At 47.9% G+C, this 16,637-nt stretch overlaps 1 protein-coding gene across 5 annotated transcripts; it reads right to left on the reverse strand.

Annotated features, from left to right (window-relative positions):
* Positions 1 to 96: 96 nt before the first annotated feature.
* Positions 97 to 16,395, reverse strand: ECHDC2 (enoyl-CoA hydratase domain containing 2). 5 transcript variants are annotated; one of them, XM_028513988.2, is made up of 10 exons: positions 15,828 to 16,394; positions 10,268 to 10,335; positions 10,110 to 10,197; positions 7,969 to 8,055; positions 7,072 to 7,164; positions 5,642 to 5,698; positions 5,239 to 5,426; positions 2,884 to 2,934; positions 1,431 to 1,478; positions 97 to 743 (listed from the first exon to the last, which is right to left on the reverse strand). In XM_028513988.2, exons 1-10 carry the CDS (start codon positions 15,958 to 15,960, stop codon positions 666 to 668), a joined length of 891 nt encoding a protein of 296 aa, XP_028369789.1. In that variant the 5' UTR covers positions 15,961 to 16,394; the 3' UTR covers positions 97 to 665. The 5 variants fall into 5 exon arrangements, with proteins under 5 accessions (XP_028369789.1, XP_035881986.1, XP_035881987.1 ...); XM_036026093.1 differs by lacking the exon at positions 5,642 to 5,698 and having other exon boundaries at positions 15,828 to 16,395; XM_036026094.1 differs by lacking the exon at positions 7,969 to 8,055.
* Between the last annotated feature and the right edge of the window lie 242 nt (positions 16,396 to 16,637).

A 16,637-nucleotide genomic window follows, 5' to 3' on the forward strand; every position in this document is an offset into this window, starting at 1 on the left:
GCAGAGATTGGCCTGCCACCCTGTAGTTTACAAAAGGTTTTCACAGCAATGCTTTCATTCGGTTCTCACAAGAACACTACACATTAATAACTCATATATTGAACATGAGGCATTTTATTTTTAAAAAGATCCTCACAACAGTTTCATTTTGAAGATGAAGCTGTGGCACACAGTGAGTAATTGGCAGAGAGCTGGAATCTGCAGCCTGATTCCTGGCACCTACTCACCTATCAGGGTGTTTTTATGACCTCAACTGTACAGTTAGAAACCGGGGTGGGGGTGGGAATCTTACAACCTCTTGCCATTTCTGGTGAGTACCTTATAACTTAAAGGCAGAGGTCAGGCCTGAGAGCCAACAATACAAAAACCCAGAGGAGTCGATTTTAATTCTTAGTTTATCATTCAAATAGGGAGACACGGGTATTCTCCAAGTAAACCTGACCCCAGTTATTAGCTAGCCAGGGTGAATGATGAAGGTAGCGGTCTTTGGCATGGTCAGCACCTTAGTACCAGGCACCATATCAGTTGTTTTATATCCGTCATTGTCCTTGTGAGGAAACCGAAGCCCAGAGAGGTGAAATAATGAGGGCAGTCACGCTGCAAATTTTCCTTCTGGATCCTGCACTTCAAGGTATGCATCTCCCATGCTAGAGGTTAAGTGGGAGTCACTTGCCCACAAATCTTGGGGGTCGTTTCTCCCTGAAGGCTGCCATGCCCTCTAGCCGGTCCTGGGTGGGGATGTTCTGAAACAACAGAATACTAGTTTGTCGGGGAGCAGGGCCAGAGAACATGAAGATTTGCTTAAGTTCGTCCAGTCCCTGACAAGTCTTGCCATTGTCTGCAGGCTCCAGTGTTGGGCCATGCCAAGGTATGGGCCTCAGTGGCTCCTTAGTCTCCTAGAGAAGGCAGGCCGCCTCTTATGGTTACAGCCTCCACTTGCATGCTGCTTACATGCCTCCAAAGAACTGACAGTCTCCTGCAACAGTCTGATGAGGCTTTGCAGTAAGAAATCTGGCTTTGAATCTACACCAGGCCCTGCAAGTCCCAGGATGCTCCCCCGCACCTCGCATTTAATAGTGTTTTGGTTACTTGTTGACCTGGAGGTTAGTATTTTTGACTCACCCAGGAGTCAGGGCTAACTAGGTCAGCCCTAGGTTGATCACCCCACAATCAAACGCATAGCCTGCAGGCTATAGTAACCAAGGCCTTGACATCCCAACTCTCCCAAGTACCATTAGATGGCAGAAAAAACAGTCCCAGAGGGAAGCAATGCGGTTCCTCTGGGATCACCCCAGGCTGATTGTGAGGAGCAAGTAGTATGGAGCAAGACCCTTTGGGTTGGTAGGAACCTACTAAATTGGTCATGTATTGCACAAGGGCCCAACCCCTCCTTACAAGCATGCATGGACTGATTGGCAGCAACCATGTACCTGGGCATAGCATATCCCTTCAATGGCCATCCCTGATGCAATGTCCACCTGTGAGAAAAAAGGCAGTACCTGGATCAGCCTGACCTTGTCCACCTCTATCTGCACTAGAGCCAGCTGCCCTTCTATTTATACTATTTCCAACTGTTTTGTGGATTCCTCCAGCAAAGAATTACTGAGGCTTCCTGTATGCCAGTCATGAGCAGCGATGATTATGCTAAGGAGTTCCCTGCCCAGAGAGGGAACACCGTAACTGACTAAACAGTGCTGGGTCAAGTGGGGGCTGTGAGAACAGTGGGGTGGGTTGCACACAGCTCTTAAAACTGAGGAGGGCATGCGTGAGCTGTGCTTGCACAGCCAGTGTTCTCTCCGTGGGCAGCCTCACTGTGCCTCCTGTCACCACCCCCATTAATGAACTCTGTAGGCTTTCCCTTGCTCTTAGGAATAAAGCCCTGGGCCTTCATGACCTGGCCCCTGGCAACTTCCCAGCCTCCACTGACTGCCCAGGTTACTATTACTACTGCTTAACAAGTACTGTTCTGAGAGAAGTACTGCATGTATGTAAACTCAGTGCAAGGGTTACTATCCCTACTCTGCAGTTCAGAAATCTGTAGCATGGAAAGGTGATGGAATTTGTCACAGCAGTATGCAGAAAAACAGGTCTTTGAGCCCAGACAGCCCCACACCAGAGCCCATGCCCCCGACCTCCATGCTTTGTTGTCTCACCACTTCCTCCCCTTCAGTCAAGTCGCCTCTGTGCTTTTGCTCATACTTTTCCCTTTTTTTCTGGAATTCTCTCATCCTTCCCAAGGCCCAACTCTAGAAAATCTTCTCTAACTCAGCCCTACCCAGTGGGACAGTGCAGCTCTAACCTTTCCAGGGTGTCTGTTTGGTACCCCTGACCTTTTATTAGTGATCTGGGTCTGTGTCTGTCCCCCTCCCCACCCTGGGGGCAGTGGCCATATTTGACTTATCTCTGTCCCAATGTCTGGCTCAGCTCTAGATTCAGTGTGTGATGTATGATTAAGTCAGTCGATGTGTAAGGGTGGATTAGCTGCACCCAAGACTCCACACTGATTCCTGTCCTTGAGGCCACATTACTGACCATCAGCATAAACCCAAGAACATGGACTGGGAGCCACACAGACCTGGTTTTTATTAGTTGCTCTGTGTCCCTGGATGAGTTGTTTACCCTTTCTGAACCTGTTTCCTACTCTCCAAGGGAAAAAGATGAGGATGTAATCTGGACTATCCCCTTGGCCAAACTTTACATTTTGTAGATGGGTAAACTAAGGCACAAAAAGGGAGAGCCAGCTTTGAAGTGTGTTATTATAAGAAGAGTCTAGTTCCTGAGTCCTTTCCAGCTGTGCTGTCAGAGTCGTGAGCCGTGAGAGCTCTGCCTCCCAGCCACCCCACTGGCTTCAGTGGGCCCAGGTCCTGACCAGGGCCCTCTTACCTCCATTCCTCGGTCAATGGCCACTTTGCCCAGCCGCACAGCAATGGGGGCCTAGGGAAAAGGAAAAGCTTGGTTGAGGGGATCAGTGCTGATGGGGGTGGGCAAAAGTAGGTTAAATTACCAGCCATCATTACCTAAAATATAAATCAAAAGAATATAAAATAGCAATAATAATGATAAATAATGCAAGAATAAACTGTTTCATGTACTCACAGCTGTAAACCTACTTTTCCCCCTCCCTGTGTTAGCATATTTATGTTTCTGAGTATAAAGATATATCTATGAGAAATCTAATAATTCCATGTTATTTGGAATTGTGAAGTGAGTCACACACACTATGGCCACATTATGTTCAAGTAAAAAACATCCATATTTTAAAGCATAATGAGTAGTTACTCTAGAGGGGAAATCTAAGTGGTAAGTTGCAGGCCTTGCATTTATTAAAAATCTTTTTTGAGCCCTAATATCTGGAACCATTTGACTCCCTAATCTTGGTGGTTTGTCCACTAGAGGGAAGCCATCTACCACACCATCCCTAGCACCCACATATCCAGCAATTGCTGGAAGTTGAAGATTTGTATTTTAGGCTGTGTCAAGTGGTCTGGCATGGGTTAGTGACTGTGGTGCTAGTTTTTGCTATGCTGGTGTTCTGGAGTGCAAAGCTGCTTTCAAGTACTGAAATACTAGTACGTACATTAGTGGAATACTATTATTTCAGTATACTGAAAATCTGAAATCAGAATCCTCTTGAGATCAAGTTCAAAGATCCAGTCACACAGTTTTTGCAGAAAGACATAAATCTTCCAGTCTACAAGTCTTGGTAGACGGGCCCCTCTGTGAAAAAGTGCAGTCAGCCACTACCTTGAGTCAGTCAGGTTTGTGTTGGTCCAGATAATTTGTGACTGAGTGTAATAGAAATCTGACAGCATTAGAGCAGTCCTGGCAACACCTTTGGACTCTCCATTTATATGTGATGAAATTTAAAAATAAAGAAGACAAAACATGCTTTCTTTTAAACCAAACTCACTATCAGTTTTTAAAAGTTATAGTCCCTGCCCTCAAGGAAGACCTCAAACTTATAAAAAGAGATAGGATTATTTAAACAGGAGATACAGAATTTTTTTCCAAAGTAAAATACTTATTTTCATGATTAATAATTCAAACAATTTTTTTACCCCTCCCAATTCATACTGTTTTATTTGTTAGTATTAAAATGATGTATGGATAACAATTTTATAGATTTACACTTTTTGTTTTGTAATGTTTGTAAAACTTCATATTTGAAATGTAATAGTTTGTTTTTGAAATTTTGTACATATTCTGTACTTTTGAGAATAAAACACTAGTTTTTATATTGTATGTAGTTTTTGTATTATGCAAAATAAATGCCAAAATACCAGTATTGTCTCTCTGTATTGCAGTCATTTTTTTGTGACCCTGATGAACAAGTCACCTAAGCTTTTTGGGTCTCTCATACCACAACACACAGTGAGGACAATCAGCTTAGCTGGGTTCTGGTCATGGACGCACTAGGATTGTGTCTGATGGGTGGAGGTGCTCCATGTGGGCTAAGTCAATATTTATATTAAATTAGTAAAACCTGGCTCCATTTCAGCTGCTTTCTTACCTTAATGGAAACTTGGGACCTACCTTTGGGTTGTATTGGAGCATGAGAAGCTGGTAGAGGCTCTCATGTCACTCAGGGCCAGGCATCCTGCTGAAGGCTTTGGGCCCGGCAGCCGCTAGTGCTGCACCTAGGCAGAGCCTTCACCCAATCCCGCATTCTCTGAACCTTTTCCGAGGATTTGCTCAGAGGCTCTTCGAGGGCTTAAAAAATGAGCCCTAACTAATGTCTTACACGACACCTTCCAAGAATTTCCCCACTGTGCTATATGGCCAGAAGATGGGCTTACGGTTCTTTATCTTGCTTTTTTAGTTTTGGGGACTCATTGTTCTGTCCAGTATAGTGGCCACTAGCCACATGTAGCTATTAGCATTTGAAATGTGGGGAGTGCCAGTGAGAAAGCAAATTTTTAAATTACATTTAAATAACTGCATGTGGCTAGAGGCAGCCTTAGGGACAGCACAAGTGTAGTAGAACATTTCTGACATCTCAGAAATTTCTCATGGACGGCGCTATTCTGAAGATTTGATTCCAGTCCCTCAGAATTCAGTTTTCATTTTAACCTAAAATTTGATTTAATTTTGTTTGCTAGATGGCTAGATGGATACAAACTCCAGAAAGGGTGGATTTTATAAGTGGTGAGTGGGTCTTGCATGGCCCTGTGGCATGGCCCAGCCTCCCCACACCTGTGTCCCCCATGGCACAGCCCTCCCTCCTGTGCTGGGCTGCACCTGGGGCAGGATCTCCTGGGCCAGTTCTCGTGCCCGGTGGTAGGCTGCATTGCCCTCCTCGTTCTGGGTCACAGCGTGATTCACCAGCCCCAGGGCCTGGGCCTGCACCCCACTTAGTCGTCGGCCTGTGAAGATGAGCTCCTTCGCCAGGGCCACCCCCAGGCATCGAGGCAGCCTCTGAGTCCCTCCTGCCGGGACGGAATAGGGGTAGTAAGTCAGCATGGGAAGTGGGAGCCCAGAGAAGGCCCAGGCTGGGAGTCAGCCAAGACTTCTTCTCAGAAGGAGACTGAGTTAGGATAGAAGGGCAGAGCCCAGAAAACAGGGCAAAAGAGGAAAGCCAGGAAGTACTCTGGATAGAGGAATTGTGCAGGTAGAAGAGGATGGGTGCTGTGGGTGATGTTACCTGCTCCTGGGAGGAGCCCTCGGGTGGTCTCGATCAGCCCCATGACAGCCGAGGAAGCTGTGTAAACAGTGAAGCCCCACTCCTCAAATGCCAGTCCTTAGGGAGAAGTGACACCCACCTCTGGGCTCTGCTCACCCCTTCAGCCAACTACTTCCATCATGGCCTGGCCACTGCCTTTGGAAGAGCCCTGGCCTGGAGGTCAGGAGGCCCAGGCCCTCATCCTGCCACCCCCACCAGTGTGGGGGGTTGGGGGTGTGCATCACCAGGCAAGTCTCTCACCCTTTCTAAGCCTCATAGGTGGAAAAAAAGATGACTGCCCCTTTTTGGCCTGCTTCAAAGAGCTGCTAAGGATCAAATGAGGTAATGGTGATGGTGATGGAACAAGGAGGGGGCTCCTGGAAGATGCCCAATACCTATTTGTGGGTTAATATTCTCTGTCTCATGCAACTTAGCTCTGCCTCCCACCAGTTATTCCTCCCAGTTTTCCATCAGCCTGAACTTTCCCTGTGTTCTGTCCACATCCTTCTTCATAGTTCTTCCTCTGAGAAGCCCTCCTTGGTGTTCCACCCCACAGGCTTTTCTCCTGAGTTCCCTCTGGCCATCTGAACCACGCAGTGTGGGAATGGCCACCACTCCTGCCTGTGAGGTGTTTTACACTCACTCTCTCCTATTGCCCAAACCCTACAAGTTATCTTCAACATGGAGAAGGGGAGAAGCAGAGTTGGGGCTATGACCTGGCCATGTATTTTGATGCCTTCTCTTGACGTGCATTGTGTAGATGAACTACCTCTGGCTGGAGTCACACATTTTTTAATGTCCTGGCATGGCAGGAGAAAGCACTGGGGGAAGAGGCAGCACTGTGATGGACTTTTTTTCTAACAGCCTTCAAGAGCTCCCACCTAACCACCAAGTCAGTAAGGTTAAAAATGTAATCAGGTACCTTCTTCATCCCCTCCCTCCACTCTTCAAAGCTCAGTTGCCTGGAACAGTGAACCAGAGGGCAGTGCTCCCGCCCAGGCATGTTTGTGTTTAGCTGGGCTGGGACTCTGCCCCGGTGGCTCACCTTTGGTCAAATCATGATAAGGAAAGCTGGCTTGGATACAACTGGAAGGTTAAATAACTCATCTTGTCCTCACCCACCCTCTCTGTGCTGTTTTTCCTGTTGTGGCAGCAGTGGCTCTGAGGTTGGTAGGAGCACTCTGGAGATCAGGGAAGCTGCTGCTGAGGTGATCAGTACCACAGCAGTCAGGGGCTTGGCCAGGAGGGGAACCAGCCTCCCCCTTCACTCCCTCTGTGTCTTCCACCTTGGCCTTTAAATCTGCTGTTGGTTGGAAAGCCAACAGCAGTGGCTGACTTCACACAATCTCCAGACACCCTGTTTCACTCACCCTTTCCTTCCCACCCTATCCCACCTCTCTTCCACCCAGTACCTGCCACTCGGAGGTCACAAGCCAGGGCAAGTTCCAGGCCTCCACCCAAGGCAGTCCCATCCATAGCTGCAATGGTGGGTGCAGGGAAGGCCGCTGTGGAGATGAAGATGGGCTCAGCCTGTGGGGCTGTGGCAAGAGCAGCACAGGGACCCACGACTGGAGAGGGGCTAGCTGGTTGGGACAGAGGGCCTCACCTGGTACCTCAGCCAGGTTATTTTAGAAGTTAGTTTTCCCAATAGGGAAATTTACGGGACCAGCTTAGGAACCAGAGTGGGGAGATGGGCTGGGTGATCCCTGCTCAGGCCCCCTCTCTGGCCCTCTCTCCTGCTGAACACTCTGGACTGGCCACTCTGCTCACCTTTCTTGTTCTGTATGCCAAGCCCTGTGCTGGGTGCTGGGAACACAGAATTGAATCAGACATGGGGAAAACAGGCCCAGGGTGATCAGTGTTCTGTTAAGGGAAGCTTGGAGGATGGGTCAGGGAAGGCTTCCTGGAGGAGGTGGCCTCAAATGATGAGTAAAAAGTTCAGGTGGCCAAGAAGGGATATTCTAGGCTAAAGGAACAACTGTCAAAGCCTGAAAGCATGTTTGATGAAACTTTGCACCTCTGGAATAGCCAGGCTTGAATGCTGAGGTCATCGCATGGGAGGTAGGTGTCAAAACCAGCAGGGCACTAAGGCTGAGGAGCAAGAGCCCCTGTGAAGAAAATGCCTTCTATACCCCCTTGCCACCCTCCTCCTCATAGAATTCCTTGTGCCCATCCTCCCTGGGAGAGTCATTAGTCTCTCCACAGAGCTCACCAGACACTGTCCTCTCTTTAGAGTAGAGGATGGTGGGTGGGGCTTCAATCAGCAGGGCCCCTGAGTGCCCTCCTCCACCCCCTTCCAGGATCCTCACCAATCTCATTCATCAGGCCTCGGAGCCGCTGGACACAAGCCCCCACCTCGGCCTCATTCATCTGCTCCCGCTCCTTCAGGTCTGCACCTGCAAGTGAGGGGTTGGTGACAGTCCCTGGGGAATAACCCATTACCAAGTCCCAAGCTATTAGAGGATCCAGCAAAGGACACCTGAGGAGGAGCAGCAAGAGAGGAAGGAGAAAAACCTGGAAGCATTGGTCAAGGAAGCCAGGGAGGGAAGGGGGGAGGGGATCAAAAACGAGAGCGTCCCACAACAGAAAGGAAAATTGGACCTCATTGAAATACAGAAATTGCGTGCGTCAAAGGACACTATCAGGTAGTGAAAAGACAACAAACAGAATGAAAGAAAATATTGGTGAATCACATTATCTGATAAGGGACTAATAACTAGGACACATAAAGACCTACAACTCAACCACAACCCCCTCCCCAGTGGACAAAGACTTGAGTAGACTTCTCCAAAGAAGATATGCAGATGGCCAGTAAGCACATGAAAAGGTGCTTAGTCATCAGTCATTAGGGAGATGCAAATTGCAAATGAAAATCACAATGAATTAACTTTCCGCACCCATTAGGATGGCTCTTATCAACCACAACAGCAGAAAAGAAGTTGGATGTGGAGAACCCTGGTGGGATTATAAAATGATGCAGCCGCTGTGGAAAAGCCTTTTGGTGGTTTCTCAGGAAAGTTAAATGTAAAATTACTATGATCTACTCCTAAGGATACACCCAAAAGGATGGAGAGTAAGGACTCAAACAGATACTTGCACACTAATGTTCATAGCGGCATTATTCACAGTAGCCAAAAGGTGTGAACAATATGGTGTCCAACAACGGATGGAAGAACAAAATGTGTATATGTACAAAGGAATATTATTGAGCCAGGAAAAGGAATGACCTTCTGATTCGTGCTCTAACATGGATGAACCTTGAGGACACTATGCTAAGTAAAATAAGTCAGACATAAAAGGACAAATGTGTGACTCCACTGGTATGAGTACCGAGAACGGGCAAATTCATAGAAACAGAAAGTAGATCGGAGGTGGGCAGGGACATTGGTAAGAATAGTGACTCTGGTGAGCTCATCACAGGTCAGATGGTAGGAGGCTGAGGTGAGAGTAGAAGGAGAATGTAGCCTTTCAAGTCCTAGGCTATACCAAGTCTGACCTGGCGGAGCCCTTGGAAATCTTTGATTAGTTCTAGCCCCTCAGTGACAGATGGGGAGACTGAGTTCCCAGGAAGGGGCAGGGACTAACCCAGGTTTCCAGAGCAAGTTGGGGACAGACCCAGACCTCTGGCAGCCTGCTAATCTGGGGTAGTGAGGAATGGCGCCCACAGGGGCAGGAAATGACCTTGATAGAGGAGGTCAGACAGAGATGGAGGTAAAAGAAGAGGCTAGGGTAAGATGAGGACCTCAGCTGGGGCAGTTGGGGCAGGCCAACTGGTCTGCCTCCTTGTCCTGCAGGGCAGACTCCAGGGCACCAAGATTCCAACAGATCAGATCTAGGGACTGAGCCCCATCCCCTTGAAAACTCCTGAAAATCATATTCCTCCCATCCTATCCCTCCACGACCACTTCCCCACCTCCCCAGTGACCCCCATGACCTTCTCCCCAACCATCCCAGCATGGGTCCTTAGCTCAGCTCAGCTCAGCTCTTGCTGACTTGCTTCTTGTGGGCCTGGGGTGTGGTGTGTGGTATTTCTTTGAAACAGAAGTTCATGGTACTTGCTCTGTTCTGAGGACCAAGTGGTGCCAGGAGAGTGGAAGGCTTTGGTGATAGGACAGGGCAACGGGCACAGAGTTCCATCTTGGCCACTGACCCTGTGACTGTCTTTATTCAGTCTCCTTATTTCCTCAGTAAAGGGCCAGAATACAGCATGGTGTAGTGGGAAGAATAAGGATTTAGGGGTCAGAGAGGCCAAGTTCAAATTGAATTCTATTATACCTCTTACTGGCTATGTAACCTTTAGGCCAGGAATTTTACTTGAGTCTTGATTTTGCATCTGTAAAATGCGAGTAATGAGTCCTATGCTAGAGCTGACCTAAGTCCTCCTTCCCAACCCCTGCAGGCTGGTGGGAGCCCTGATGAGCTCTGGGGTGGGGGGAGGGGAGGAACCCACCTGCACAGAACACACCCTTCACTCCACTTCTGAAGAGCAGGACACGCACTTGCTGGTCTTCCCTCAGCTGAGCCAGAGCTTCCAGCAGCTGCAGAGGAGACCCTGTCAGATATGGGCCAACCCAGCCCCAACCCACCCTGGTGTCTGCCCTTTCTCACCTCACTGACGAAGACGTTTCCCAGGGCATTGCGGGCACGCGGTCTGTTCATTATAATCTCTGCGATTCCTGCAGTGGACCGAGCAACCTTGGGTGAGTCAGCTGGCCTACTCACTCCTGGGCTGGGGCCTGGGCAGCCCTGCCCCTGAGCAGCAGTGTGACTTGGGAAAGTCACACATTCCCAGGCCTCAGTTTTCCTGCCCATAGAATAGACAGACTAACCCTCGCCCTTTCTGTCTCACCAAAGAAGTGAAGGGCTTGTGAACTCTGGAGAATGTGGGGAGAGAGACGAGAATGACCACTGCAGTGGCTCCTGACTGCTTCTGCCATTGTTACACACACACCCCCTTTCCCTTCACTTTCTCAGCTCACTCCATGTTATTCCCTTCGCAGCCAGACTTCCTCCTTTAGAGTTCAGTAAGTTATAATAAGCCAACACCTTTGTGAGCACCACCCAGAAAACCCTCACGTGCTCTCTGTCATAGCCCCCTCCTCAGCTTCAAAAGTAACATCACCCTTGACTTTTAGGCATCACTTCCAATGCATTTCTTCACAATTTCATCACCCAAGTGCCTGCCACTAAACATTGCAGTTTAGACTTGCAAACTTTAAAAAACTTGATGTGTCTTTTAAAAGCTTGTTAAGAATCCTCAGTTTCAGACTCTAGGCTGCCTTTCCCTCAATACCTATCTATTAAGGAACATGGGACATTTGACAGGTAGGGTTTCCTGGATTTTGCAGACTGCATGCTCACATGGCAAGTCGGCAGGTTCCGCTGTCACAGGAACTTACCGACCAAACCCAGACGGTTCGCTCACATTCTGTCGCCTTCAGCAAGAGACTAACACTCACCCTACCTGTGTGACGATGTTTCACCAGCAACAGCTAAGCTTCCTGAAGGAATGTTCGGTGCTTATTTAAATCACTTTCTTGCCTTCCACTCACTTAAGCCTTCTCCAGTGGAGCTCCCACTCCTCTCACTCAGCAGGAACAGTTCTCACCTGAGTGACCACATCACTAACTAAGGGATAAGTTTCTATGCTGGTCACACAGCCTTAGCACAGTTCACTGTCAACCATATATACAGGTTCCTCCTTGAACATTCTCTGCCTTGGCTTTTTAAAAAGAAACTTAGATTTTTTTGTTTTGTTTTGTTTTGTTTTGCTTTTTTCTTTTTCTTTTACAGCAGTTTTAGGTTCACAGCAAAATTGAGCAGAAAGTACAGAGTTCCCACATACCCACTGTTCCCCAATACACACATAGTACCCCCCACTATCAACATCCTGCACCAGAGCAGTACATGTGTTACAGGAGACAAACTGACATGGAAGTGTTATTATCATCCAACATCCACAGTTTACTTTAGGGTTCGCTGTTAGTGTGCTGTGTCTGAGGGTTGTGGCTAACATATATCTGTAACACGCATCTGCCTGGTGGTCCCACATTCTCCTGGCCCCTCGTTCCTCTCGGATACTGCTCTGCACTTCTTTTCTAGGTTTTCTTCTACCCAACTTTTTAAATTCTTAACTCATTTACTAAACACAGCTATAACAAATAAGTCTAGGGAATGTAAGGGTGACTATGGTTAATAGTATTATTTATTTGAAAGTTGCTAAGAAAGTAGATCTTAAAAATTCACAGAATAAGGAAAAAAAATGTGTAACTGTGTGGTGGTGGATGTTAACCAGACTTACTGCGGTGGTCATTTCACAATGTACCAGATATCGAGTCATGTTGTTGTACCCCTGAAACTAATGTAATGTTATATGTCAATTATACGTCAATTTTTAAAAAGCCTGACTCTTACAAAAAGCAACTCCCCAAAAGAAGATATACAAATGGCTAATACGCACATGAAAAGATGTTTAATCTTATTAGTACCCAATGAGAGTTTTAAAAAGCATAATGGGATATGACTACACACCCAGTACAAGGGCTCAGACTAAAAAACCGGAAAGTAAAATTCTGTGTTGGTGGTAAAAAAGAAACCCTACATATCTATTGAACAATTATAATACATAAGAAATTGTGGTAGTTATACTTATGTAACACTCCCTGCCCACAAGGTGCTTATAACCCAATACAAGTAAATTAAAATACGAGGTCTTGCTTTGGCTGGTGTTGCTCAGTGGATTGAATGCCGGCCAGGGAACCAAGGGCACTCAGGGAACATGCTTGGGTTTCAGGCCAGGTCCCCAGTAGGGGGTGTGTAAGTGGCAACCACACATTGATGTTTCTCTCCCTCTTTGTCTCCCTCCCTTCCCTTCTCTCTAAAAATAAATAAAAATAAAAATCTTAAAAAAATACGAGGTCTTGAGTAAGGTAAGTACATGAAGTACTTACAGGATTACAGATGGCAGCTCACAGATGGAAGCATTTGAGCAAGGTGAGAATATTTACAAATTTTCATTACAGGAATGAGATATAGTGGAAAATGGACTATGCAATTTTTTCTTTCTTTTAACATTTAAAGATTTTATTTATTTATCCACCTAGCTAGAAAACTAGTCCACCTAGTTAGAAAACTGTAGAAAACCAGGACAGAGAACTGTAATATTCAGGCTAGGTGGACTTCCTTAACCACCTCAGAAATTTTCAAAGAGTTCACTGAGTCCAGCAGGTCTGGAGGTCCCACAGAGGGAGTCCTATGTCCCTCACGGTCCTTTCCAGCTTGGGTGTTTCAGAAGAGAAAATGTTGCAACTTGGGGGAAGATGAACTATGGTGGATACAGAGAAACCATATCAGAAGGGTTGAGGAAAACAGTCTAGGTCCAAGGTCACTGTGGCAGACAGGCCCCTCGAGTGGCCCCTCTGTTCGCATCCCCTTCCCTCAAGTGTGGGCAGGACCTAAGAAGTGCTTCTAACCAACAGAACACAGCTAAGGTTACCAAATATTACTTCTAAGATTAGATTCAATCATATGGCAAAGGTGATGACATGTTACTTTTGTGGTTAGGTTATGATGTATATCAGACTCTGTTTTGCTAGTGCACACGAGAGAAACTAGTGGACCTATGGAGAGGGTCATGTGGCAAGGAACTGTGAGCAGACTCTGAGAGCTAAGGTTGACCAGGGTCACTGCTGTGAGGATGGCTTGGATCACAGGCTTGGTGATATGCGCAGGAGTCAGCAGAAACCACTGGAGGTAATACAGAGACCAACTGGCTTAACAACTCCTTACTGTATATAGAAGGGAAAACTGAAGCCCAGAAAAGAAGAGACTTTGCCTACGGTAACAGCTGGACCCAGTTAGCAATCCTACTCTCAAAGAGCTACCAACCTATGAGAGAGACAACCTATGAGGGAGGCATACACATGGAAAGTAAAGCGACAGTAAGAGGTGGTAGGTAATTCCAGAAGGATTTACTTAGGCAGGGAGGAAAGGAGAGGACCCAAGTCAGGGGCAGAGCTAGAATAAAACACACAGGCGGGACGGCTTAAAAGGAACCCATGGGGTGGGAGAGAAAAGATGAATGGGTCAGGCGTGGCAGAGGAGAACACCCTGCTAAGGGAGGAGTTGGAGTAGAGCCATAAAGAAGAGGGAAGAGTGGTTAGCAAGCCAATCTCACTTTTAAGGACAACAGGTAAATTGTCACAATGCTCTGATGCCATCCGTCCAAGAGGAAGGCAGAGCCTGTGGCTTCTAACATCAAATGGTCCCAAATCATTTGCGGGTGGGGTGGGGAGGTGGTGTTTCTGGTGTGGGAGTTTCCCCCTCCTGCCTCCTCCACTGCTTCTTATCTCTGCCCCTGAGTGACTTTCTAAATGCCCTCGGGCAGGGGCAAGAGGCTTAGTCTGCTGACTCTTGTTATTTCTGGATAATAAGGTTCTATCCGAAAGGTCTATGACCCCAGATGATGTTTTTTACTGATGTACAAGTCTGGGTTTTGTACAGAAGAGGCAGTGATTATTTGATAGTTGAGAACACAGGTTTTGAAATCAGACCTGGTTCAAATTGCTCAACCTCTCTATGCCTCTGTTTCATAATTTGTAAAGTGGAAAGAACAATCATAACCATCTCAAGGTGACCGCTGTTGCCAGTTTGGCAGTGAACTGACCATGAGAGTAAGGGGTATTCATTCTCTAAGACCCAGCAATCCCACATGGCCAGAGGAGTTTTCCTCAAGTGATGTAGTAGGATGTTGGCAGCCCCTACATGCCCTTGAAAAGTGTGGGTTACACACCAGGGAAATGTATGCCACAGTAGGGAGCAAGGAACTAGATTCATACAGCAAAGCAGCTCTTCAAAAGTTAGTATGAGGAGCGCAGGAGGAAATAAGAGATGTAGAATCCAATGTCCTCTGTGTAAATTAAAGTTCTTAGTCCTGGCTGGTGTGGCTCAGTGGACTGAGTGCTGGCCTGTGAACCAAAGGGTCACCATTTCAAATTCCCAGTCAGGGCACATGCCTCGGTTGACAGCGGCCAGGTCCCCAGTTGGCGGGGAGGGAGCATGAGAGGCGAGAACACGTGGATGTTTCTCTTCCTCTCTTTCTCCCTCTCTTCCCCTCTGTCTAAAATAAATAAATGAAATCCTTTTTAAAAGTTCTCTTTCATACACTTAAATCTTTAAAAAAATTAAGTAAAATTCTTTTAAACATTTTTAAAATTTATTGATTTGAGAGGGAGAGGGAGCAAGGGAAGACGGGGGCAGGGTGGGGAGAAACCAGTGTATTCGTTGGTTGATTCTTGTTTGTGCCCTGGCGGGGAGAAGGAACCCGCAAACTGGGCGCATAGAGAGGACATTGTAACCAAACTGAGCTAGCCGGCCAGGAAACGAAAGTAGAATCCTGACACAAGCAATGCTACAGGAAACACGGGGAAGAGGGGATAGGACCGGGGATAAAGTAAAGAGAACGGCCCCGACTTGATGGTAGGGCGTAGCGGACTGAGGGGTTTGGGTGACGATAACAGCAAAATAAAACAAAACTAAATAAATACAGAGCTAAATAGAAGGTGTCCTCTGGCAGAGACCAAAATACTCCCCTTTGGGTCAGCTAGTCACAAAATTTAGCCGACAGCGGCCCAGCCAGTCCTCCAGGAGGAGACACGTCCCCCTCTGCCCTCACCCTCCTCCCTTGGTCCCGGCCGGGTCCCGGCCCTGCACGACCAGCAGGATTGGCTCCGCCGCCTCCGCCTGCTTGGACCCTTGCCCGAGTCCTTGACCTTGGAGGGCAATCACGCCTTTTAAAGCTCCAGGGGTGTGGGTGCTTGTGCCTAGTCCCACCCCTGAGCAACTTCTCTTCCCTTTCTCACCTCCCAGGCCACCGAACCCGGGACTGAGGACGGATACTGACACAGTTCCACCTCAATTCAGGTTGTGGCGACCACTAAGGTGGTCACCCACTCTCGGGGAGTCTAGAATGGGATGCAGGAGATTTGGGACCAAATCCTGAAACGCACTGAGCTACGCTCCTACCCACTACTGGTCTCGGTCTTTCTATGTGCAGTGGACGCGCTAGCCATCCTCCCGGCCCGAGCAGCAGCACCAGGCGCCCGGTCCTCAGCTCTACCCCGGCTCACCCCAGACGCCTCCCGTGTTCTCCCAGAGACCGCGCACTCGCCTTTGTCCGGACCCTCCAGGGCGCGCACTTGGATCTCCGGGTCCCGGGCCGTTCCATCCGAGGCGCTGCTGCGGGACCCAGGGGGCCTCCAGGGCCGCGTTAGGCTCAGGGCGCTGGTCAGGACACGCAGCATCTGGGCGCAGGCTGGAGAGGAGCCGCTCCGCTTCTCCACAGCGTCCTCTCCCACTGAGAGCGCGCTGCTGGGCCACCAGGCCTTCGCGAATTGCTCCACCTAGGGGCCGATAGGCCCTCACCGATCTGCTCACTTTTTGGAGACCCGGAGACCTTGAGGTTGGGGAAAGCCCAGCTCCGCAGCCTGGTTTGGGGCAAGGAGGTCAACTTTTGTTAAGCATGAGTATTTTAAGTCACTGTGATAGTTACTACTGAAAAAGATAAAGGCAGAAGCCAATTAAAGTACCGACAACAGATTTAAACAGGTAATATGCTAATATAAACCAGAAATGTTCAGCTTGAACTGAACGCTTTTGGGCTCAGGGCGGGAGTTCACAACGGGTTGGGGAAGCAGTCCATCACAGCCATTGGATAAAAAGTTTTTCAACCTGGAGCCGCCCCTTCGGGTTTAGATTATCTACAGTAAGGAATGTGGCCTGGAGCAGGGTCTGAGGCTGGGAGCAGGGATTAGCCAGAAAACTGGTTTCACAAAAGGGTAGCCTGAGGAAAATTTTTGGACTGTTGGAATTGTTCTGTATGCTGTAATGGTGGTAGTTTGGAAAAGACAACCCATGTGTTGTAACTCACGGGACAATACAGTAAAAAGGCCCCCTAGGGGTGTGTGTGTGTGTGTGTGTG

This window comes from Phyllostomus discolor, chromosome 5 (genome assembly GCF_004126475.2).
Source record: "Phyllostomus discolor isolate MPI-MPIP mPhyDis1 chromosome 5, mPhyDis1.pri.v3, whole genome shotgun sequence".
NCBI lineage: Eukaryota > Metazoa > Chordata > Mammalia > Chiroptera > Phyllostomidae > Phyllostomus > Phyllostomus discolor.